Raw genomic sequence first — 24146 nt, 5'->3', positions numbered from 1 at the left:
AACTAAACTTAGGAAGCCAAATCACAAAGAAAAATAATTAAAATAAATGCTTTCCTGCCATTGTGGCATGGGAGCTGCTCAAAGATCTGGAACACCTGAAATACCCCTTTAGGAGGGGGAAGTGCGAGCAGACTGAGCATCTGCTAAATGGACTTCTACCTATGATCATACAGACTTAATCAAGAGTATTATTAACACCTATATAACACATATCTAACATATGTATTTAACCACGAAAAGAATGAAAAATAGATCACTATAAAGATAGGTGCACCTCAAACTACTGAAGAGTTAGGAAAAAAAGATAATTTCAGCAATTTTAATTAAAAAAGGTAAAATAAAAAGACATTGTTCAAATCTTTTCAAGGCTAATAGTCTAAATATAAAATCCAGAAGTTGGACTAATGTGCTCTTAGTACAGGGGCAGAAAGGAACAATGTAGCTCATATGCGTGTATGTACATGTGCTGCTTTTTCTTGGCAGTAGCAACAATATAGCTTTATTTTATCTTATTTAAATATAAAATTTATCTTTTGGCATGAACACAGTAATTCAAATACCATACTGGTTATGACTTGGAGAGATTTTCTTCCCTCTATTTCTGGAAAAGAAAAATTTCTCTTACGAAGGGCAATCAGCTAATTTATTCCTGGAAAACCAAATCTATTGTACAGTGGAAAACCACAAATTATAGAGACCCAGCATTATTATACCTTCTGGAGATGAGCTGGTGTGAAGGCGAGGTGCTTTCAGTTGGCTGAGTTAGTAACAGGGAGAACTATTCAGCTGGAAAAAAAATAGGTGGCTGATCTTAATTACTTTTATAGATGGTAAACGTGTGTTCATTTTACTGCATAGCATTTTAAAGACCACTTTGATTTTTTTCATTTTTCTGTAGAACAGATTGGAAGCATAGTGCTACACTCAGATCTATCCCCATTCAAAAATGTAGCTCACTGCCATGAGTATATATAGTATTTATCGTTGCTATGGAAGTGTTTATTGGTACTTTCTGATTTTTTTTCAAACATAGTTGTGAATGATTATAATATGTACATGTTTTTCTCTATTTTTCTATCATACCATAACCTAATTAGAAAAGGCTCTAAACAGAATGGAAACATTTCCACTCTGCTTCTCCTTGCATACCTCCCTAGTATGTGATGTATACCTCCCTAGTACCATCTAGTGTGATGGTCTTTGCTTTTAGCAGCTTTTAGCAAGAAAATGAAAGCCCAGTTCTTTAATCTTTACTATTCAATTAATTTCTTCTCACAAAGATTCTGCGAATAGCAAATGCTTCCTTGCTACTATATACTGTGTAAAATCTGAATCAAATCCCTGCAATTTTTTTTATACATATGGAATTTAAGATACAAAAATAAAAATGTTATTAATCTGTGTGAAAACAGGACAGAGAAAAATGGTATAAAACTTTGTGTTCCCTCATCTACCACTACAAAAGGAATTAAAACTGATAACTTAAAACTTAAATATGTACATCAATGAAGTCCAACAAGATCATCACTTGAAACACCACAAGAATGTTCCTCTAGGGGCTGACTGATTCAGGTCAGACATGGCAGCAAAATGAGACAGCCCTTTGCAAATGTATCTACATTCTCTGAGCCAGCTTTTTTTGTCGGACATGTGTATATAAAGTAAAAGCTGGAAAGAAAAAAGCAGACCTGTGATTATGCCTACATACCCCCAGGATCCAGAGATGGCACCCAACACACGGTGCAGTTGAACTGTACTGTGACCAGCCTGGTGGCGAGCACCACAGCCATCAGAGACAAGTGTGTCCCATGGGCATGCACCAGGGAGAGGAAGCCTGTGGAATACCACAGCAAACCCTCGTGCTGCAGCAAGGCTGGCTTATTAAAGACACAGAAAACCCTCCCAGCACACCTCTCCCATCTGTCCTCCTCCCTCAGCCTCCCTGTGGGACATGCCCTTCCACACCCTTGCAAAAATTAAACTGAGCAAGGTGAAGGCTTTATGTGACTGGGCTCGGCTTGCAACTGGAAACCACTGACCCCAGAGGTGTCCAGGTTAATTACAAGATTGTATCCCTCGGTACAGCCTTACTACTTCTCTGCACTCTGAGCAGCTGAACTGCAGTCAGAGTGATTTACAGCCCAGGAAGATCAGCCTACAGAGCCCAGAGCTGCTGCAGAGGATCACTAAACCATCACATTTCTTCTTGTCATCCTCGGCACCTTGTGAGCTCTTTTTTGGCAGTGTGAGCTTCAGGAGACTGCACAGAGGGCTAACAGCAAAGCTCCCTTTTTAAACCCCAAGGAAATAAAAGACAATGCCTAAAAATAAAATTAGATTTGTACTCCTGGCACAGATTTAAGGGGTAACATTATTATTTCTTTTTAAAACTCCGGAATTACTTAGTCACTTGTTAGAGAAATATGAGTGAAAATTTATGAAACTGAGCAAACCTATGCAATCCTCATGAGTGGTCCAGCAACACCGAGGGGCTACAGCTGCCCCTGACACTGAAGGCTAACCTTGTATTCTGCAAAGAAACATCATGTCACAAACAGGTGGTTTGGGCTTTTGGCAGCAATGGGACATTGATGGCTTGGATCGTGCTTGAAATGTCTCTGAACTTCATCTCTGAAGCCTCAATCACATGAGCACTTGAGTAGCACAGGCCTTGGGACTGGGGAGTTACAGGAGGCCAGAAAATACACAAGCCCATTAGTACTCATCATAATTATTGAAATCTGTAAAATAGGTATTAGAGTAAGTCTTTGCAGTAAGATGCGGATTGAAGTATTTGTTTCTCTCCTCTAGAATCAGGTTGTTTTTGTTAAATGCCTGGGAAGGAAAAGAGAAAAAAAGAAATCAGAAAATGAAAAGGACATAGGAAAGGTAACCACTAAGTGCTCTTTCACCAAGGCAGCTTTTGTGGCAGCTATCTGTGTATAGTATGCCAGTCAAAAATGCTTTGAGAAATACTTGTATCTCTACAGACACTTGCATTTGCAAGACGTATCTTCTTATGTAATAACATTCCTGAAGAAAGCAATTCTACTTAATAAAGCCAGACATTCTCCCCCACCCCCAGTATTACAAAACTAATTAACTAATTTTATGATTCTATTAATATTTTTAATCATATATATGAAATTTTTCCTATTAGAATGAGTCACTATCTTTTTACTGAATAAGTATTATTTTCTCTTTGCTGTCTTAATTCCTCGATTTTCAAGTGGCAGAAATGTCTGAAGGTCTTAAGAGCACAAATCCTGTTTTTAAAAAAGTGATATGGGTATTTAGAATACAAATTTTCAAAGGATTTGGTCTTTTTTTCTTTTGTTTCTGTAGCTATCTAGAGAGATGATGTGGAATTTCAAAAGTTTTAAATGAGGTTCATATTCCACTGCTGACTTGAAGATCCAGTTTTTTCTTGCTGGTTTTAATGATTTTCATTAAAATATCTTTAATTAGAAAGAAAAATGCAGAAATTAAGAACTGGATTATCCAGGTAGGATTTTAAAAAAATACTCATTTGCAAAAAAGCTTTGCAGCTGCATGAATAAACTTTGTAATCTGAAGATACTGAACTATGTATTTTCAAAATATACATCCTTCCTTAATTTAGTGGATCTGAAAAGCAGAGTTATTTTAAAAGGTCGCAAAAAAAAGAACAGCAATTTGGGAATAATGATGAAATATTATGGATATCATTATAGACTCTCAGTACACCTGTACTGCTTTTTCACAGAGTAGTTTGGCTATAAACAGTAGCTGAGAGTCTGACCCAGAATATATTCACCATATACATCTCCCATACAGAGCTATAGTGCAGGAAGATAAACAGTGCCCTTGAAACTGGATCATCAGAGCCAAAGGAATTTCTTCAGTAGATGCCATGGTAAATGGCTCTATTTACTTATTGAACAAGCCACTAGGGAACACAATTAAGAAAAAAATCCCATAAAACAGCTTGAGCAATTTGCTTTTTTTCCAGGAAAATCTGCTGTGTAAATTACACACATGCAAAATCCAACTTCTTGCCTAACAGGGATTGACAAGTGAAAGGATCTGCAATTACAATACCTCAAGTGAAATCTACTTTTGTCATTAACAATCAGCATAAGCTGAGCTCAAATGTCACTGCAGAAAAGTAGCAAGGGGAATTATTTTGATAGGGGAGAAATATCATCTAGGTGCCTTGAGTAGCTCCCAGCCCTCTGCTCACCTTTATGGCCTCTACAGAGTCGTATTTGTCCAGTTTGTTGATGTGGTTGGTGATGCTGGTGTTGAGTGGAGCGGGTGACACCGGGTGGATGACAGTCGCGTCGTGGGACTGCTGCTGGTACCGCTGGCAGTACGTGTAAACAAGCAGGGTGAGAAGGCAACCGAGGATTGAGCTACTTAATCCCACTGCGATCATGTGGAACATGTTGAACTCTGCAGAGCAAAGAGAAGAAGGCAATCTTAATTTTGAGGCAGTAGCAGTAAAAGCTTCAGCTCGGGGAAAAAATGTAGACAAGTGTTTGATTCAAATAAGGATAAGGGAATTTTCATGTGTTTCCGAGAAACATCTCAATTGTGATGGTTTATCCCTACAGTAGTAAATTCATTTAACCTCCCTGAAGGGACCATTATAAGAATCTTAGATACCCATACATCTCTTTAAGTAGAGATCATTGAAAGATTCTTAAATAAGTTCAGAACACAAATAAAGAAAAATTAATTGCATTCTGTATGTTTGAATAGTTCATTGGGGTTTTTTTCAGACTATATAACAGAGCTTTGTTATATATAAATTATGTATATAGTGTACATAAATATCTTTTTTTCTTTCAGTGAACTATAGTATAACCTCCTCTGCTGCTATTACAGTTTTTTCTCTTATACATAGTGACTCATGGCAGAACTGAAAAAATCCTGATATCATTCCTGCATTCCATAAACATTTCCCATATCTCTTTTACTGGATGCATATCCCAAAAGCAGCAGCAGATGTTTTTTCCATCCCTGCTTTAATTCTTGCTGGTTATCATTCTTTTTGTATCTTGGCCAGTTTGTTCCCTTCTCCAGCTCTTGGAACTGTTTCTTTATTTAAGGGGGAGTGAGGAAGAAATGGTAGCATTCCAGGGGGAAATGGGAAGCAGTGAGAGATAGACTCCTTGAGTCTTAATACACCTTTACGCAGGGCAGCCAGAGAGCACAAAGTCAACACCTCAGAGCCCAGCATCCTCTTATCTGCCCTGCTCTTCAGAGGCACAATGGCATCAGACCATGGGAAACCCTCTCCACCTATGCAAAGATTAAAATTGAGAGGAAGCCCATTGCTGCATGAAACTGTAGGAGGGAACCTAAAGCACAATCCCCTGATATTACTGAACAGAGATACCAGATCAGATACAGCGTCAGTAGGATTGGCCCAAAATAAACAAATTGCACTGATTTCCATTGTTATTTATAACTAGAACTGTGCTTTTTGATTTACTTAGGGGAGAAATATCACTGAGAAGCTTACACTGGAAATTTCATCTTAACATGACTGAAAATGTGTTTGTTGCCTAAATGTACAAATGAAGGATTTTAAACTGATATACTGGTGCAAGTCTTTAAAACATCTCTTAGATCTTTTTCACTGTGATACAGAAAAAATGGGCCAGTACATTGGTCTCATTTTTTGTAAAACTTATGGTAGGACCTTTACATGCCTACTGAGTACTTAGAAACACAAACTAATATTTAAGTGTCTCAGCTGACTGTGTCAATAGATCAGTCTATCACTAGAATATCCTTCTCCATCTTTATGAGGGTTTCCCAGTGTTGTAGAACTTGGCAAAATGTTTTCAGAGTACCACTGCTAATTAGCAAAAAATCAAATAACATTATCTTGGTTCCCATAACAAGTTACCATATGCACAAGTACCCTTGCATAACCTCGGTGTTTTCACTGTCCTTTGTTAGGTTAAAAATGCAGCTTATCTGTGCATGGGAGAATACTAGGACTGGCCAGAGCTATTACCATGACGACACAGACTAGGTGTGATAGCTCAGGACAGAAAGGAAAAAAAAGTTCATTTTCCTTCTTCTTACTTCTTCTTCTTATTGTTTAATGGTTTTAAAAGTTTTTCCTTTCAAAATATATTTTTCTAGCATCACGACTCTCCAGAATGGAAACTTTTATTTACTTTTCAGTTTTGTCTCTGGCAACAAAGCTGAAAATGAGTTCCAGATAGAGTCTGGGCTATTAAATTTGTTAGCAGGCTGGTTTTCTGCTGTTTAGTTGGAGTCTAAAAGAGGTTTGTACACTTATTAGCCTGAAAAAGGCAGAGCAACAAATTTACAAATTTTGACCTTCTGATAACTAGATTATTATATAATATCTGTATTTCTTTTTGAGTACAAGGGTGACTGCCACACTGACAAAGAAGAAAATAAAAACATCCAATAATGCATGTTCTACTCTCAAAGGTCACCAATGACAGATGGATATTTAATGAGAAATCCTGTAGTAGCTACATTTTTCTGTACAAGTAACTACTTTTTTCTGTACAAGTGCAAATAATGAGAATACAGCATTTAGAAGGTAGAATAATACTAATAAGGGAGTGCAAAAGGTGAAACAAAAGCAAAAAATGGAGAATCAATATTTCAGCATTTAACAGACATCTTGAGCTGAAAAGCTTACCGCCACAACGTTTCTCTTCTATGCTGCTGGATCGTGCCACAGATATTTCTAGAAAAATAAATAAACCATTTAGTCCAAGGAGAAAAATTATTACTGAGAACTTCTAGTTAGATTAACACAGATAGGATTTAAAAATTCATTCTATTACATCCACTTCAAATTCAAGGTAAAAAATATTTTTACTGTCTGATAGAATTAATAGAAAGGCCTTATGACATCTTCAGGCTCCTTAGCTTTCCAAGCAAAAGCAACAACTTATTTTTAATTCTTGCCTCAAAACATTTCTGGAATAAAAAGGATGAAATGTACATGGAAACATTCTTTGTGGAGTTTAAGCTTGAGGAGAAAGAGTTGATTTACGGAAGCAAAATTAACTACAGTTTAATTACCTTGCGTTCAAATATGCTCATTACTTCCAGATGCTGCATCTAGCACTAATGTGAAAAGTGAGAATTTATACATCTTCAAAAAAGACAACTGCCAATTTCATAGGTCTCAATCATAAACTAATAAAATGTAATTCCAGCCTGTATCCTTACCATTTTTACTTTGAAAATAAAGAATAAAATCTCTTGGCAATCAAGCATTTCCACTCCTCACTTCCCGACCATGGCTTCTATGAAGGGAACTTCTGCCTTACAAATCAGCCTCTTGAACCTCTCTGAAAGGGTCAAGGATCACTTGTATACAAGTGGGGTAGCTGACACAGTATACCTGGATTTCAAAAGAGCAGCATTTTAAGTTCTTTGATAACGTCTTTCCAAGCAAAAAAATGAAGTGAGGGAAAAGATACAGAAATGGGCTAGTACTATGTGCCCAGTTCTTACAACAGAGGAAGGTTGCAGGAATTGAACTTCTGCAGGGATTAATCTTTTCAGCTAAGAGCTAGGGAGGAAACCCTCAGTTAGAGGTCCTAGATGAGAAAAAGTGAGCCAAGTGAACCAAAGAAAGCAAGCTGGATTCCCTAAGGTGGGAGTCACGGACATGATCTTATCTGCTGTGTTACTGGTAATGTGAGGAGGAGCAGCAAACAAACCAGAAGGGCAAGAGATATGGTGGCTTTTTTCAAATTCTGAAAATGCCTACCTTCCAAAACAAGATGTAGAGCCTATATTGGATTAAGCTGCAGATTCATAGAATGTGGATATTAATAAAGCTTCAAAAGCCTTAGAAAAGGGAAAATACAATGTGGGCGTTTTTGATTTCATATTGAAAATTTTCACATTGGTTTTAGAAGAAAATACTATTTGGGAGTGAAAGCATTATGTACCATCTATAAAAACAGAGTTTAACTTTGCTGATGTCTTTGTTACATTGTACTATAGTTTACTGTGTAATCATTCAAAGAAAAGGTTGCTGCACTGAATAAACACAGCTACATTTCAAATGACACATTAAAATGTAAATTTTTCTGTCTGCGAAAAGACCCCTAGCTATTTTTAATGTACATAGGGAGAAAGTTGACTGTTAACAGCAGAGCATTGTGACCATCCATACTGTTGTGTGGATTTAAATTACTCCTGTGATTTAAAAAAAAAGTACAGTCAGGAGTTTCAACAAATACTATAGAATAATATATAATATGACTATCCATCAGGTACTTAGTAGTCATGGGAGATAAGGACTGGAGGCAAAGCTAATAGTATTTACCTTTCTGAGCAGTTATCAAGGTAAAGGACTGTCTGAAATGATTTCCAGATTTACAACCACAGCACCCACTTTGTACATGCAAACCACAAAACCTACAGCAAGTTTTCTTTAATAATCCTAGTCCCAAAACCTCCTAAAATAAAAAGCAAACTATTTCTGCTTGCTGCGTGTACTCATCCCCAGCTACCAAGTAGAATGGGAGAGACCTGCAGAATGTTGTGACAGTGAGTAACCAAGGCAGTGGCACTGGGTGCCATGGGACAGAATTTTATGTAGACACCAAATCTACACAGACACATGGTCTCTACACATTAGAGAAACATCCTTGTGCCGACTAAAGACAAGTTCTGCTTCAGCTCATGGTTCTGCAGAGATCAGTCTGGAACAGTGCTACGCCTCAGTCCTGAAACCTTGAGAGATTTCACTAATCCTTCCAGGAGCTGGCTGGTCTCACCTGGTATGAAGTTGGAGTCCACAGCACAGGCTCGGCTCTCTGTGGTGTTGCCCGTGCACTGGCTGCCCACAGGAAACAGAAGGATGCACTGTCGAGCACGGGTCTGGAAGCCAGACGAGTCGCAGTCAGACCATGTGGACCACTCGGACCAGCTGTCTGCAACAGGCACAGAGGGACACGCATGCAGACACTGTCATTAAGGAGTTCAAGTGCACTGAGTGAGACAGAAACAGCTTGTATTTCTGAGTTAGGACAGAAAGCCTGCTCCCCAACTACCACTATCTAGCAGAGGGCAGCTCCTTCATTCCGATAAAACAAAGCAGTTTGACTTTGGCAGAAGTCTCTGAAATGTGAACGTGATGGTAAATTTGCCACAGGCATCTCATGGTTTTGGCTTCTGCCACGGCCTTTGTGTGTGGAAGTGAGAAGCTGGAAGTTTCTGTGGGGGTGACTGAAAGAGTGATGTGGAATTAATTCCAGTCTAGGTCATTAGGGTGGACAAGTGCACTGCATTTTTTTATGTACCTCACCAGTAGCAATGAGAACTATAAGAGTATTCCAATCTGAAACAGGATGTGTATCTAACCACAAAACAGAAGCATCTTGAAGATTTTTTTTAAACTTTTCTTTTTTAGCTTTTGCTGTTTCAGGTTCATTTCTCGGCTGTAGATTCTCATCTTCTCTTCCACATTCAGTTTGTCACCTTCTTTTCTTGTCAATTTCTTTTCTATATTTTTTCCTTTCCTCATGTAGCTTTGATTAAGATATTTTTATTTCATGCCTGTGTGAACTCAGATACTTTCCTTAAATGAAGTGAACTGATCTCATTCCCATGAGGTGGTGTGAATGTACTGCATTCAGTATTCTTACAACTCAAGGCCAAACCTTCCTTCTGAGTTTGGCAAATACAGGAAAGGCAGAGCTCAAGTAAACTTTCTTGCAGCTTTCCCACAGAGACAGGTTTTATGGTTTTGATATGGAATAAATAGCGTCCTACTATTCCAAACCAAACTTGTTTCTACTTCAAATTTTAAGTGATTTTATGCCAATATGAAGCAAATTTACAAATCTCATTTTGGCTCAAATGAAAAACTGTGCATTTCTAATTTGGATTCAAATTAGATTGAAGAACATTAGAATTTGTGAATTAGTGAAGCTTTTCTACACTGTTAATCAGTGGAAAGTGAAGGAAGTTTTACAGTCTTGAGGCCCCTTCCAATACCTTGTATAAGTCCAGAATACAAGGTTCACATTTACTCATTACTTTTCCCTTGTTCACACAGGAAAGAAGTTAAAACTCTCAGTCATCTAAAATAAAACAGACTGCAGCAGAAATATTTGAGACTGCAGTCTTGAAAAATGCCAAGCAATAGCTGTTGTTTATTAAATAGATTTACCTAGCAAGTTAGGTAAGAACTAGGATATTGATATTTAATGAAAAAAATAGTAACTGTCTTGATGAAGCCTTCTTTGAACAACAGGACAAATCCCTTGATACAATAAACTTGTAAGATCTTGCTATTGTGAGTAGCAGAAACACTCAGCTCTGTCCTTTGGCTTTTCTGTTTCCTAGGAAAGATCCTGGGAGGGGCTCATTTGCAGAGTGGGTACTAGGAGCACAGAGGCAGATGCCAAATGTAGTTCAATCCTAATTCAGAGGTGTAGGAGAGCTGAGGTGGAAGTCAAGCAAATGGACAAGCTTCTTCCTGCTTTCCTGCTTAGTGATGCACATCCAGGAGCTGCTGTTATCACCTCCAGTGTCAGCTGCTAGATCTAAATAAGTATATGGAACTTTGCCCTAAATATTTAGTAGCAATAAAGCCATGCTCATTCAAGCTTAAAGGAATGTTTCCCATTAAAAATCTTGGCCCAGCTCTCACTGGTGGCAGAGAGCATGCTTAAGCCAGAGCCAAGATTCTTGTCCAGTCCTGGTATAATTGGGGTATACACAGCAGGTGCCAAAATACTTGTGGGCATCCTAAATGCATCTTGGCTGGTGCACTCTGCAGCCCCATCTTGTCCAATGTGCTTTTGACCTGCCAGATCCTTTGCTGAAGAAGCTAAATCTCATGATGAAATAGGAACTTGAGAGTACACAGGGATCATGCTAAGTCATCCATGAGTGACTGAGCAAGGTTACTGCTTTGTCCTGCTCCTTAGGGGACCCATAAAGAAACTATGTGAGTCCTGCAGTGCAGTGACTCCACCCAGACACTACAGGACAAGAAGTCTGTGGGTCTGGTGCTGAGCTGATCAGCTCCATCTGGCACAAAGAATCACAGAGGAGGAGAGGGGGAGCATCAGTGCAAGCATGAAACAGAGGGTCACCCCTGCAATGGTGGTTCCTCACACCAAACCCGTGGTTTGAAGAGGTAATTAGGAGCTCAGAGAGCTGCAGAGAAGTAAGGCACCCAAGACTAACAGATGTATGACTTCAGATTGTCAGCTGTGCCATCCCTGGGAAGGTGATCCCACAGCTTTTGCATGTTTTTCTTCTGACTCAGCTATCTTGCCTCATTCCTTTGATTTTTATATCTTCAAAGTATCTGAGGCTCTCTTGCACCTCAGGCAGGCTCCTGAACTTGCTCCTCAGTTCTCTGCACAAGTCATGAGAATGTAAAAGAGAGGGTTGACTGGAGAGGTGTTTAACCTGCTGAACTGCTTTCTACCTCTAACATGGCAAGGCTTAATCATGACATGTCATATCTTCTTCCTACAGAATCTTGGCTGGTCTTTGAAGTTAGGTTAAGATAAAGCAGTTCCTAAGAGATCCCTTGGTGAAAGCAGCACTGCAGAAAGATCAGATTAATCAATGTAACATTGAAATCTCTTTCATCCACTATTACACCACCATTTCTAAATGCTCAGCTGCTTTGTCCATTATTTGTATGTGTAAGTTACTAATCCAAGGACAGAATGTACTTTCACCTCTTAGAAAAGCAGTAAATACTTAAGTATAAAATACTGTTTTGTGCAACACATTGCAGACACACTGCAACTGGTTACACTTACTGATAATCAGCCACCACCGATCCATATTGCAGTGCTTCCTTTCATATTGCTGCGATTGCATTTGAGTAAATTAATATAAAAACTACAAATTCAGTGCTAGAGCTTTAAAAATGAAAGATGAAAATGGATGTGTTTTGCAGACACAAGGCTGTTACTTTCTTTTAAGTGCATACTTGAATACTTTCAGTAGGATTTTCCATTAAATCTCTATATCCTCAACAAATTCTTAGTATCAGGATTCCAGAAAGTTTCGTTTTCTGCTAGTTTTGTTTGGGGAAAAAAAAAAAAGGAGTATTTTAAATGCCAAAAAATTTTTGTTCTTTTCACAACTTAAGAAATGTTATACATAATTTCCATTTCTTGCATATTCATTTCTGTGCTGGATGGTTGTTCTTAGATTCCAAGTGTCATTACTCTCTTACACTGAGCATGTCACTCAAGCAGTGAATGGCAGCAATGGTGTTTCAGATATGCACATTCTTCACCTGGTCTTTACCCCAAGAAAATGGCTCTGCAGGTGTTCAAGTGTCTGCCCAAACTTGATCTATGAAGTACTGTGGTTATTTTTGACCCATACTCATGTGAAATAAGAGCAGTAAAAAGCAGTTTTGAAATCTATATTGTAAACATGAGGCAAGAGCCATTCTCACAGCTAGTGGATGACTGCTGTTTCAAAAAACTATGGCAAATTCTCAGTGAGATTGAAATATCAATAAAATATTACAGAATGTGAAAAATACATTTTAAGCCTCTGAAACGATTTTGTTTTATAAGTGTTTCCACTTTCTTGAACCAAGATGAATGAAACCAACCTCCTCCTCCATTCTGCATCTGCTCCAAAATTTGGGTCACAAACAGGTCAAAATAAGATAAAGACATAATTTATGAATGTTTGCAAACTGTCATTTATAGGAAAATGGTGGTAGAAAATGCACAGCAAGAGAAATAGCTACAATACTAGCACAATGAACACTCCAGCTCTGACCTTTAAAGAATTTCAAGGCAGCTATGTGACTTCTGCATACAAATGTACAATATTTGTCTCAAAAAATCAAATAATCAACTGATTTATATGCTTGGCTTTTTTTTTTTTTTTAACCAAATCGAGGTTTTTTTTAAAACCCAATCTGCTTTAATTTTGACAAAGTAGGTACTTTTATTCTGCTGGAAGAAATGTAGTGCCTAGAGAAGGAAAGAATCATAACAAGTAACATGATTCATTCATGCCCTCGCATGCATAGCCTCATCATAAGAGCAGAAAACTTTTGCTATGAAGTCTAGGAGCTCTAAGTGAAGCAAGTAATACAGTGTGGCATCAGAGCTCCTTCTTTCCTTTTGTTGTTGCCTGTAATCTGCTAATCAGCAATGAAGGAAAGTTTATGTGGTTTTAATCTTAATTTCTCACTCACATTTAATTTTAAGCAAATTAGTTTCCTTTAATATGAGTCAAAGAGCAGAGTCAAAGTTAAAGAAATAGATATGATCCACAATATCATACAACTAGAAGGAATGCTGAGACATTTAATCTACTAAGCACTCCACAGTCATTTAAATAGATCAGGTCTTTGTTCCTTAACATTCAAAGTTGAAGAAAGTTTTCTTTGTGTTTTATATGTAAACAGGGCAAATATTATCTACTTGAAGGACCTGATATCACCTGACATGATAACACGTGTTGAATATTAACCTCAACAATTTGCTTGCCGTGAATGTTTGGTGCTGTAAAAAAACACTTCTTTGTGATATTTTTATTAGAAGTCTCATAAAACATTTGCAAGGTCCACTTCAAATAGTACACAATTATTGTAAATGCAGGCGAACCCAATGGGAAGAAATTACGATGTCTGACTCAATGCAGAAGGCTGAATGTTTTCTTTATTATAACTATGCTAAAATACATTCATATACTATAGAAAAGGAGGATATTAAAACTACATACTACTTTCTCTAACTCTAACACACCTCGTGACCCTCTCTTGAGAGTGCAGACATGGTGGATTGGATTGGCCATCAGGCTCAAACAATCCTCACCAGAATCCAATCAAGCACTCACTCCAGGTAAACAATTCTCCAAACACATTCCACATAGGAAAAACAAGGAGCAGAAATAGAAATTGTTTTCTCTTTCATTTCTCTCTGTGCACCTCTATAAAAAATCCTAAGAGTGAGAGAAATGTGCTTGCCACACACAATTTTACTTAATCCAGATTCACATATAGTAACTTAGATTTTAATTTTTAAAGAGGGAGGAAGGAGGTAGTGTCCTGTAGAACATATTCTGCTAGTACTTGATTTACTGTAGCACTGTAGCATGTAAGAGCTGATCGTGCACTTAATAAGGGAGAAAAATTATTTGCCTCTGAGTAATAGATCAAGGAGATTATGTTGCCTAAGTGGGAAAGCCTTATTCTGTGTTCCATGGAGACTGAAGATGGATGGACTGACGGGCCGTACCTGGACAGGGCTGTGTGTTGCAGAGTGCCTCCTCCGTGTGCAGGCCAAGGCAGATGTCCCCTCCATAGGCTGGCGCTGGGTTTGTGCAGGAGCGCGTCCTCATGTAGTGCCCTCCTCCACACGTTGCTGAGCACTTTGACCAAGATGACCAACAAGACCAGCCTCCATCCACTGAAAAGAAAAAGCATACTAAATTTTTCCAAGCTGATGTGAGACATGACATAATCCAGCTTATCTTTCTCATATTCTGTGGATCTAATTCATGGCCTACTGAAATTATTGGATATTTTTAGCTGCCACTGAACATAGTTCCCACAAATTTAATCACAATGCAATTTAATTTTACAAGGCCCTGGTATGCTGGAAAAATCTAACAAAATTACTCATACATTAAAGACACTTTTAGTGGGTATCATAATATCTTTAAGGACAATTTTCTTTTCCTTGTCTTTTCTCAGTTTTGATGAAACAAAATACAAAAACTTGTTTAGTAGGAACATTGTAAGCTCAGAGTTGTTTTTTTATTGATATAAATAAAACCTAGCCAAATAATCGCAACAGAAGGATGGAGGAATCCAGAATTTGTTTCTCAACCCAGGTTTTGTCTTAACACTACAACCCATTTCAAATGATCTTACACAGTTGTAGGTTTTGATGGGCCAATATAATGCTACAGTCTTAACACAGCTCTACCATAGATGTCAGAAGTAGAACAATGTCAGAAACTTAAGAAAGCACCATACATTGACAAAAGGGAGTTGCCACTTAAGGTTTCTAAAATAAGTTTCTGAAGACTAAATATTATTATTTACCTTCCCCTCTCTACCCTCTCTTGCATTTACTAATTCAAGTATGTCAAACTATTATTCAGTCAGAGTTTTCAAACCATTCTTCTGAAATGTAGACTGGATTTAATGGGACACCCATTTGTCATATGGTTTATGACACATGGGCATTAGACAATATTTAAATGAAAGTTCACCTCATTGCCTGCACCAGTCTTACTCCTTTGAGGCCCTGTTCCTAAAGCTACTGCTTCAGGATGTGTTTCTGGTATTTAGAGCCACACTGGAGCCCATCTGCCAAAGACTTTGTACGTGTAGCCATGTGACAAAGTCAGATGTACCTCTCCTATGGAAGTAGTATTTTCTTAATGCATCTTCTTTTTTTCCTTTTTTTTTTTTTTTTTTTAAGAAAAAAGACAAAAACTGAAACTTTCAAAATTTTCATATTCTACAAAAAACAAAAAAGAATTTCTTTTCAAACCTTTATTTAAAGCATTGTCATTTGAATTCCTATGGAAGTAAATTATTTACTATGTCTTTTTGATCTTCTCTGTTCAATTAATGAAACAGCCTTTCAAGGGATAGTTTCTACTGGTTTACTGAAATGCTATTCCATCATTATTTCTTACCATAAAAAAAAAGGTTACAAATCTTAAAAAATTACAATGAAAATATCTATATGGTATTTGCATTTAAATTCTCTCTTAGATGGAGATACAGAACATTAAAAAAAATAGCCCTTTTGGCTTCACAGGATTGCCTATCACAAATGCACTTGGTGAGCTGAGTAGAATGATTTCTATGTAAAATCTTCAACAGTGAGAAAATGAGTAGGAGAATTTTAATATTAAAAACTATACATGCATTTTTATTGCCATTTCAGATACAGATTCTCAACTGCTGATCAAACAGATAATTCACTATTGCATACCAAAGACTATTTACTAATCCTGTAACTGAAGTTGTTGAATATACTGCATTTTATTCCCTGCATTGTTTATTTGCAACACCATCCTAAACATCAATAAAGCATGGACTTGGCACTTCCTTGCTAAGAACTGTAGTTGTGAAAACTCATGCAACTAATTTTCTGGACTCTGAAGCCTGATTTGACAGACAGAATTTCTATAATATGTTACAATATTCCAAATGTGCAATTTAAATAAATTATTTCCATTATTAAGGAATTCAATGATAGCTACATCACACGATAAATCATCATGTATGAGAGAGTTTTATACCACCTATCATAAATAAATACTCTATCTTGGTAGAGTAGCTGACTTGTTCTCTTACTCATATTTTTCTTATTCATACTTTTCACTGGAAAACAATTATGCCTTTTTGCCGGAGATAACTCTATTAATGCACTATTATACAAACTCATATAAAAGAAAGCCATAGGTTATTTTTCTTCAGTGCAGATGAAATATACTGTGCAATTTTATAACAATTTCAAGACACAGCATCTTTTATTCAGAACTTGCCTCTTTATTCTGTTTTTTTAAATTATGTCAAATAAAAGCAGAAGCTGTTACCCAAGCTATTTATTTCATACGATATTAAGCCTTTACCTTTCTAGATACTCCTTTTTTTATGCTTTTATTTTTTTCTTTAATGTGATCTTTGACTAGCTCAAATGAATGATCAGAAGCATGTCTGCTGCATCACACAGACCTTCATGAGACAGAATTGATTCTGTCTGAAATTAACTACACAGAACATAAATCGCATGTAAACATTGCCAGTGCATTGTTCACTGTAATGCAGACAGTGACCCCCAACACTTCCCTACTTATTTTTCAATGGACCAGAGTGAGAATTACAAATGCACCTGAATTTTAAATTGCCATCAATCTACAGGTGGCCAAGAACGCAGAGACCGATGTGAGACGCAGGAACGTCACTGTGTTCCACAACTTCAGTGATCATGACTCTACTATGTGGCTTCATGTGTAAAGGGAGAAGTAGGTCTGGGCAAGGTGGGATAGGGCAAGTATAATAGACAATGTTAGATTTGATCCTAGTTGAGCTGGACAGTGCAATTATAACTGTTTGTTTTTTTTTTTTTTTAAGTAACTATTTACTGACAGACTGCCTCTAACCTTTCAAGGACTATTGTAACTAACTCTTTTATCTGTCCCCAGAAATTTTTATTTTCAGCAACAGAGGATAATAAGGCATCATCATGCTTAAATAAGATCAAAGGAGTGGGTATTTACTGCTTGAGTTTTTACAAGACCTAAATAGAGCTCTGTGGTTTCTTTCATCTTTCTTTAAGTTGCTTAGCAACACAGCACCATGTGGGTTTTTTTTTCTTTTTTTTTCCTTTTGTCACGGAGCCCTTAATGTTATTTCTGCCTCTTATAGGAAGAAAAATACACAGCAGCAAGGAAAGTTCCAGTCACTACAGTTTCTTTACATAACCATTTTGTAGAGATGTTGGACAAAAGAAAGTAATTAAAGTAGTTCCACAATGGAAGATTTAAAGAGTATTTACATTTTCTGACAATTGCTAAGGTTGGTCCCTTTAGTAAGAAGATATTTTTTAGCTAGGATTATGCTATCAAACAGTGCTCTTTCCTTTTGAGTAAAGCAAACAACTTTTTGCCTACTGGCTGTTGTTGATGTTAATAAGTATTTCTTCACTGTAATGAAAAAAGAACCACACCACAGGAAAGAGGATGTGCCAGGAAGAAACAGCATACAGAAATGGGATCTCCTGAAGACATGACAAAACATCCACACAACTGGAGAATTTCCAAAAGACAATAAAGTAAACTGAACAAACTTGTAAAACTTTGGGTTTTACAAGGAAGTGTGGGCAGACACACTGACCTCACCTGCTTTCATGAGAACACAGATAGAATTGCAGGCTCCTTTATAAACTGTCTGCATGTTGGGCAGCCTACTGCTCCCTTCCAGACACCTGGGGATCATCCCATTCCACATCACTTAGTCTACTGTCTAGTTCCAGTCCTGTGGGATACTGCTGCATGTTTCAGGGTTGGAAAGGAGCAATTTTTAGATCAAAGTTTACAAAGGCAAAGTCTTATTTCTGTGATACCTTTTATTCATAAAAGCAATGCTGGATGAAACAGTCAAAATAGTGCAATGCAGAAACACAAGGCAAACAAATGATTCTAAGAAAAAAAAAACAATAACAAAATCTAAGGGGCCACTTGGATTTAAAACTATAAGTGAGACTTTTAAGTCAGAAAACCAACAGTTGCTTCAGAGAGCAGTTCATCCCTCTTCTTGCTGGCTACAGAAGCAGCCTGGAGAGATCATTGCACATTATGAGAGGGACTTCAGCCTTTATTTACTGGAGTAATTTTTTTTCCTTCTGATTTATGAAGGTAATGAAGGATAAATTTTATTATTTTAAATACATTACTGTTTTCTTGTGGCCAAGTGTGAGTTCAAAGAAAAAATAATAGGAGGAAATGAAAACAATAAAGAAGAAAAAAAAAAATAAAACCAATAAAAAGCAACTGGCTTTAGGGGATGCATAAATAACTTAAATAGACATTCAGGGATTTTTGTATATCTGAAACTCCTTATTGTTATTAGCAAGTTTAGTGACATATGAAATTATTCAGATCTTCTGAGCTAAAATGTCACAACTAAACTAAACTAGAACTACTATATTAAAAATCTGAAATTAGTAAAATCCCAAAATATTGTCATGAAGTATCAGATTTTCAAATCTAAGAGATGGCAACTGTCCTTTCCCTCTGATCCTATACCATGGCCTGAGAAGAGAGAACAGGAACTCCTGTAGCTCATGCTAATCAGTGGTGCTCACACAGCTCTGTTTTAATTGTCTTATTAAGGTACACCTCCATGTCCCTATGCAAAGGAATATAAGAGAAGGCAACAAGAAACAAACCGAAACAGAAATGAATAAAAGTTGTCTTTTTTCTATAGACATAAGTGAAGAGATGTGCAATACTGTGAATTAGGACAGTGTTCTTTAGGTTCAGTTGTATTATTGTCAGGCAAACAGATCTTATAGTCAGCAAGTTCCAGTAATTTTTGTAGATTTGCAGAATTTATCATCAAACAACATTCCTCTTCATCATCTATTTCTCTTCATAATGTAAATACCTTGCAAACCCCCTAAGGATAATAAAACCCTGATATGACTGATTTTAGATTCATTATTGACTGCAGATCAGTAACTTAAAGAAAACAGAAATGTCAGTGAGCATTCACAGATCTTTTCCATAGTTATTGAGGCTGTTCAGTTCAGTTCTTGCCCGAGATTCACATCTCTGAGACATAAAAAAAGAGCTGAGGCACAGGTTCAAAGCATAATTCACTAGTGCAAAATAATAGTTCAAATTCTCCTGTCTTGCAAAGTAGCTCACCCAGATGGAAATAGTACTTTATGAACATGTCTTTACACTACTCTGGCTCATAAACTATTTCTGCAGCTGATTTGGGAGAGTGATCCTTAGTTGAAGGCAAAATTATATGAGGGATCATTCTAAAACTTGAACAATACAGTCAAATCATCTTCCAGGACCTGGGTACAATTTCTGTCAATTTTCTGGCACTGTTCAATTTACCATTATATATTCAGCCTTCAAATACTATGAGCAAAAGGCCCAGTGACTGCTACCAATCTCAGTGGAGTATTTACTACTGCAGAAAAAAAAAAAATCAGTTTCTCCCCTGCAGGCTTAAAAATGGTTTTAATAGAACTTGCTGAAGGTAGACACTAGATGACTTCAGTAATTTTTGCAGTTCTGGGATCCTGCATTTAACTATCAATTTCTGTTTATTAATATATAAGTAAGTATACTTAAGATGCTGCAAGTGTTGCAAGACCTTTAACTTTGTGATTCTTGTTGCAGGCTCTGATACATCTAAATATTTCATTAATTCTCTACATCTTTATTCAAACTGCTTTGCACTGAAAAGAAAAATAAAACTTGTCTCTAAATAAAATTATTACATAGATTAGGGCACCGCTTCTCTCTTCAGAAATACCCACCACACATTATATCAACTGATCTTTTAAAATATTTTCAAATTCAAATCGTATTTTTAGCTTCTGATTTAAAATTATGGTTTTTAGTCTGGGGTATTGTCTATCTCATAAACAACTAGGGCCTCAACAAGAAACTTATAGGTGTGTTTTACTGGTTAAAACAATTTTTTTCAAAAAATGTAACAGTGAATATCTGCAGAGCTTAATAAAAATACCACTTCTGAAAACTTTTGACTAATTTAAACTTTAACAAACTCCCCAAAAATTCAAGACAGCATTTAATTTGAAAATCAACAGCAAGGGCTGAACAACAAATCTAGCCCAGTATTATAGAAAATGTATCCATTCAATGAATGCACTTCAGTTACTGCAGTACAGTGATACAATCGGGTATCTCAGAGCTTGTGAGCACAGCTGGTACCTTACACCACACCACTCGTGCTTCAAAGGAGGCTCAGGGCAGTGTCCTAAGGAGACATTCCCTTTGCAAGGGAAGCAGGAGCCAGTGAAAAGTTCTAGGTTGCTTCACCTACTGTATACATCCCTGGGGGGGTTTGCACATGTTGGTTCAATGGTCTTCTAAATCTTTGCTTTAATGAATTACTGCCAAACTACTTGAATAGTGCAGTTACATGAAATAGAATTGTTTATCATTTTAGTATCCTGGAAAAAGCAAGGTGCTATGATTCCAATCTGGGAACTAATCAATCAGATCATGCACTAGGGCTATGCCCACATGGAAAAGAACTGGACCACAATTTCCTAATTTTCTGAAAAATTTCAGTTCAATGATGGTTCCCTTCCACCTCTCTCAATAGTCCTTAGAGTAGAAAACATGGACACCCTTCACTGGTCATGCCTCTATGCCTAGAAAGAAGCATCATCTCTTCCCTTGATCTCCTCAGATGTTCACACTCCCAGACAGAGAAGCTACAAAATGAGCAATTGAAGCTACATTCCTCCTTAGATACAGCAAGAAAATGTCACCAGAAAGCACTGGCTGGTTGTGCCCAGTTCCTCTTTTAGAACTTCAATGGCTTAGTGGGTGTTTCCCTAGATCAAAACAGGCATCGTCAATAGAAATTCCCCATGGATATATGTGGCAGCAGCTCTCTGGCCAAAGAGAGCAGACACAGACTTTTCCAGGCATTTTCCTGAGGAGGGTTGTGAGAAAACCAGAGAAAAGTATGAGAAACAATTCTTATCTCCACTTGCTGCACTGGTTGTTGTGCTCATGTGGAATGTGTTATGGAGATTTGTTTACCAAAGGGTGGTTTCTTAACTGGACACTGGATGGTGTTTGGTTGGATTGACCAATTAGGTCAAAGATGTATTGGACTGGCTGTAAGGGTTACTCAGTTTCTTAGTAAGTACAGGATAATATAGTACAGGATGATATAATAAAGTAATTGATCAGCTTTCTGCAATCTGGGAGTCAATGCTAATTATTATGTGGCTGGGGGCCTGTGGTGACAGATCTGCCCCACCAGAAGGAGAGCTGAGAGTGCCTCAGGCCATTCAAGTTTTCCAACAATCTTACTGTTCCTGTTAGCAATAAAACCGCAGAGAAATTTGCTTTCAGTAAACAGCCAGAATGTTCACAGAGCTGCTGGGTTTGTAGGCTGTATGCCAAAAAATATATTGCCCAGGTTTAATTCAAGATGGAAACATGTTTTTCAAGAAACTGTGTCCTCCCGAGAGGGAAGTATTTTATGCACAGGTCTTCTGCTTGAAATCTGATGCAAGGAATGGACAGTGACTGTTAGACGGCTTTAAAAGCTTAGTGAAAGCACTGCAAAAAGATTGGAAAAAATACTCATATTATAAAAACCAATGTATACATGATTTCAGGAATACAATTTTAATTTGAAACCATATATGCATATGTTAATACACATATATGCTTTAAAATAGTGGTACACATATGTAGTATGTATATTGACATAGAATTTCTTCAGGTCCACACGAATAAATGATGAAGTCTTCAACAAGAAAATATGAAGCACTGCTATACATAATTAATACAATTAAAGATGTATGAAAGCTTATTTCTAAATTTATTTGTTGCTGCTGGAAAGCTGAGTCATTCAGTCTTCTTTCCTTCTTCCTCTCTGTTGTTTCTTACCTTGAATTCTCTTTCTAAACCAATAGCACCTTCTTTTCTTCATGTGTTCTCCTATATCCTTCCTCCTGCTTTTCCCACAAAGCCTCTGCAAAGCTCAAAAACCTTTCAGTTTGAATGTTTTTTTTTATGAAGTGTGAGATGTGACTGAAACCAAGATTTTTTTTTCCCCTAGGTCGGAGACACAATGATTTTTAATCCAAAGTAGTTTCTGGTAAACATATATTCTATTTGTAATCCCTTTCATAGAATAATAAAACAACTTTAAATTAAGGAGAAACTCAAGATTCCATGAACAATCTTTATGGACTGCTTGAATAACCATTTAATTTGGTGATCAATTGTGAACCTTATTTGCTGGCAACTCTACACTTTAAAGCTAACACAGATTTAATGCCAGCAACCACTGTGATGAAATAATATTTTGTGTTTGAATAAAGACTAGGCCAGATTCCAAGTCTTGCCAGAATTCTTATGTCTTTTTTTTTCCTGTAAATTTACATACTAAAATTATATTTTTACAGTCAGTCCCCCTGTGAAAAAAAGATATAGGTATTAATACTCTTGATGATAAATTTATTGACATCACATGGGAATATTACCCAAATCCACTCATATTATAAAGGCAAATTTGAACTGTAATTGATTCAAGAACAAAAACAAACCCAAAACTCACCAACTAAAATAGAAAAAAAAAAAAAAAACAAACCAAATATGGAAGATATAAATTTGAGGATGAGCTATTTTGTTTTAACTTCTTTCATTTCATTTGAAACTTACCTGGGCAAGGCAAAATGTTGCATTCCTGGTACTCTAGAGATGGGCCAAGGCAAGGAAGTCCCCCATACTTGGGCTCAGGATTGCTGCAGACACGTTTGCGATTCCGGATACCTCTACTGCAGTCACGACTGCACTGAGACCATGGAGACCAGGGTGACCAGGCGCCATTGATGGTATGGGCAGAGTATCTTCCAGAACGCAGGAAGTCCCCTGACAATCCTAATAAAATAAGGATTGGAAAAGTAATACTGAATTAAAACAATATCTCAACCCAAAACAACCGTTTCCTCTTCAAATATACTCCTGGGCTTCTAATAGTAAATAATATGAACAGAAGGGTCCTGCCCTTTATCCTTACAATCCAAACCCTAGTTTCATCTCAAGAATCTTTTCTATAATAGAAATTTCATAATCACTTGCACAGAACTAAAGTGAAGAGTTGGATCCAACACTTCAGTAAAAGCTTTATGGCCTCAATGACCGAACTAGACAATTTACTCCACCAAAGAACGATAAAAATTATCTCTCTCTTGCACAGGAATTGCCATGAGAAAATCTGTATATATTACATGGATATAATTGCCTCTGTTTCACAGGAAGAAGGTGACAAAGGAGACAGGATTGAGCTTCCTGTGACCACTCATCGAGCCAGCTTCCCGGATTCTCCTGCAGAGCTCTGCTTACTTCATCCACCCAGCCTACCTTCACTGCTGCTGGCTGTGCACAAAGGCCCATGGGTATCCCATGCACTGTACTTATCCTAGCCATATTCAGACTTCAGATAGTGTCCAGTAATAATTCCACAAGGTCTAGCAAAACTACCCTTTTTTGAAAAACAGTGTTTTGCCACTTCAAAAAACAATTTATTTTCCACTGAGTTGAAGTGTTCTAAGCATGATTTTCATATAAGCTACGGAAATCAGCCTTTTGCAGACACACATATCCTATAGAAAATTCCTTTTTAAAATAATCATCTGGCAAGTGGAAGGCATATTTTCTAAGTAAGTTTAGTACAGAGAAAAGGTATTAGATTAAACAGCAATGGATGAAGTCTGATATTTATCAGTGAGAGGGGACACAAAGATCTTGTACACAGCATCCAACCAATAGAGATGGATATAGCCCTGTGTGAAGTTTGAACAATCTGCAGTTCATTTGAGTATCTCTGTCACTTTGCAGCTTGACCCTGCAGGTGAAAACACTCCCTCAACTGT

The 24146-nt window shown here is 37.2% G+C and overlaps 1 protein-coding gene across 11 annotated transcripts in view; it reads right to left on the bottom strand.

Moving 5' to 3' along the window:
* Nucleotides 1-892: 892 nt before the first annotated feature.
* Nucleotides 893-24146, bottom strand: part of SEMA5A (semaphorin 5A) — a 312223-nt gene continuing 288969 nt past the window's right edge. For all 11 annotated transcript variants that reach the window (XM_021546911.3, XM_021546907.3, XM_085573625.1 and 8 more), the window contains 6 exons: nucleotides 22933-23151; nucleotides 14247-14417; nucleotides 8781-8936; nucleotides 6677-6724; nucleotides 4223-4434; nucleotides 893-2835 (listed from right to left, as the gene is read on the bottom strand). In XM_021546911.3, coding sequence (XP_021402586.1) covers nucleotides 2716-2835; nucleotides 4223-4434; nucleotides 6677-6724; nucleotides 8781-8936; nucleotides 14247-14417; nucleotides 22933-23151 — 926 coding nt within the window. In that variant the 3' untranslated portion in view covers nucleotides 893-2715. The remainder of the gene's footprint in view (nucleotides 2836-4222; nucleotides 4435-6676; nucleotides 6725-8780; nucleotides 8937-14246; nucleotides 14418-22932; nucleotides 23152-24146) is intronic.

The sequence above is a fragment of the Lonchura striata genome, chromosome 2 (assembly GCF_050655825.1).
Source record: "Lonchura striata isolate lonStrDom1 chromosome 2, ASM5065582v1, whole genome shotgun sequence".
NCBI classification, from domain to species: domain Eukaryota; kingdom Metazoa; phylum Chordata; class Aves; order Passeriformes; family Estrildidae; genus Lonchura; species Lonchura striata.
The sequence above is the reverse complement of the archived record's forward strand: the minus strand, read 5'-3'. Positions and strand labels throughout refer to the sequence as shown.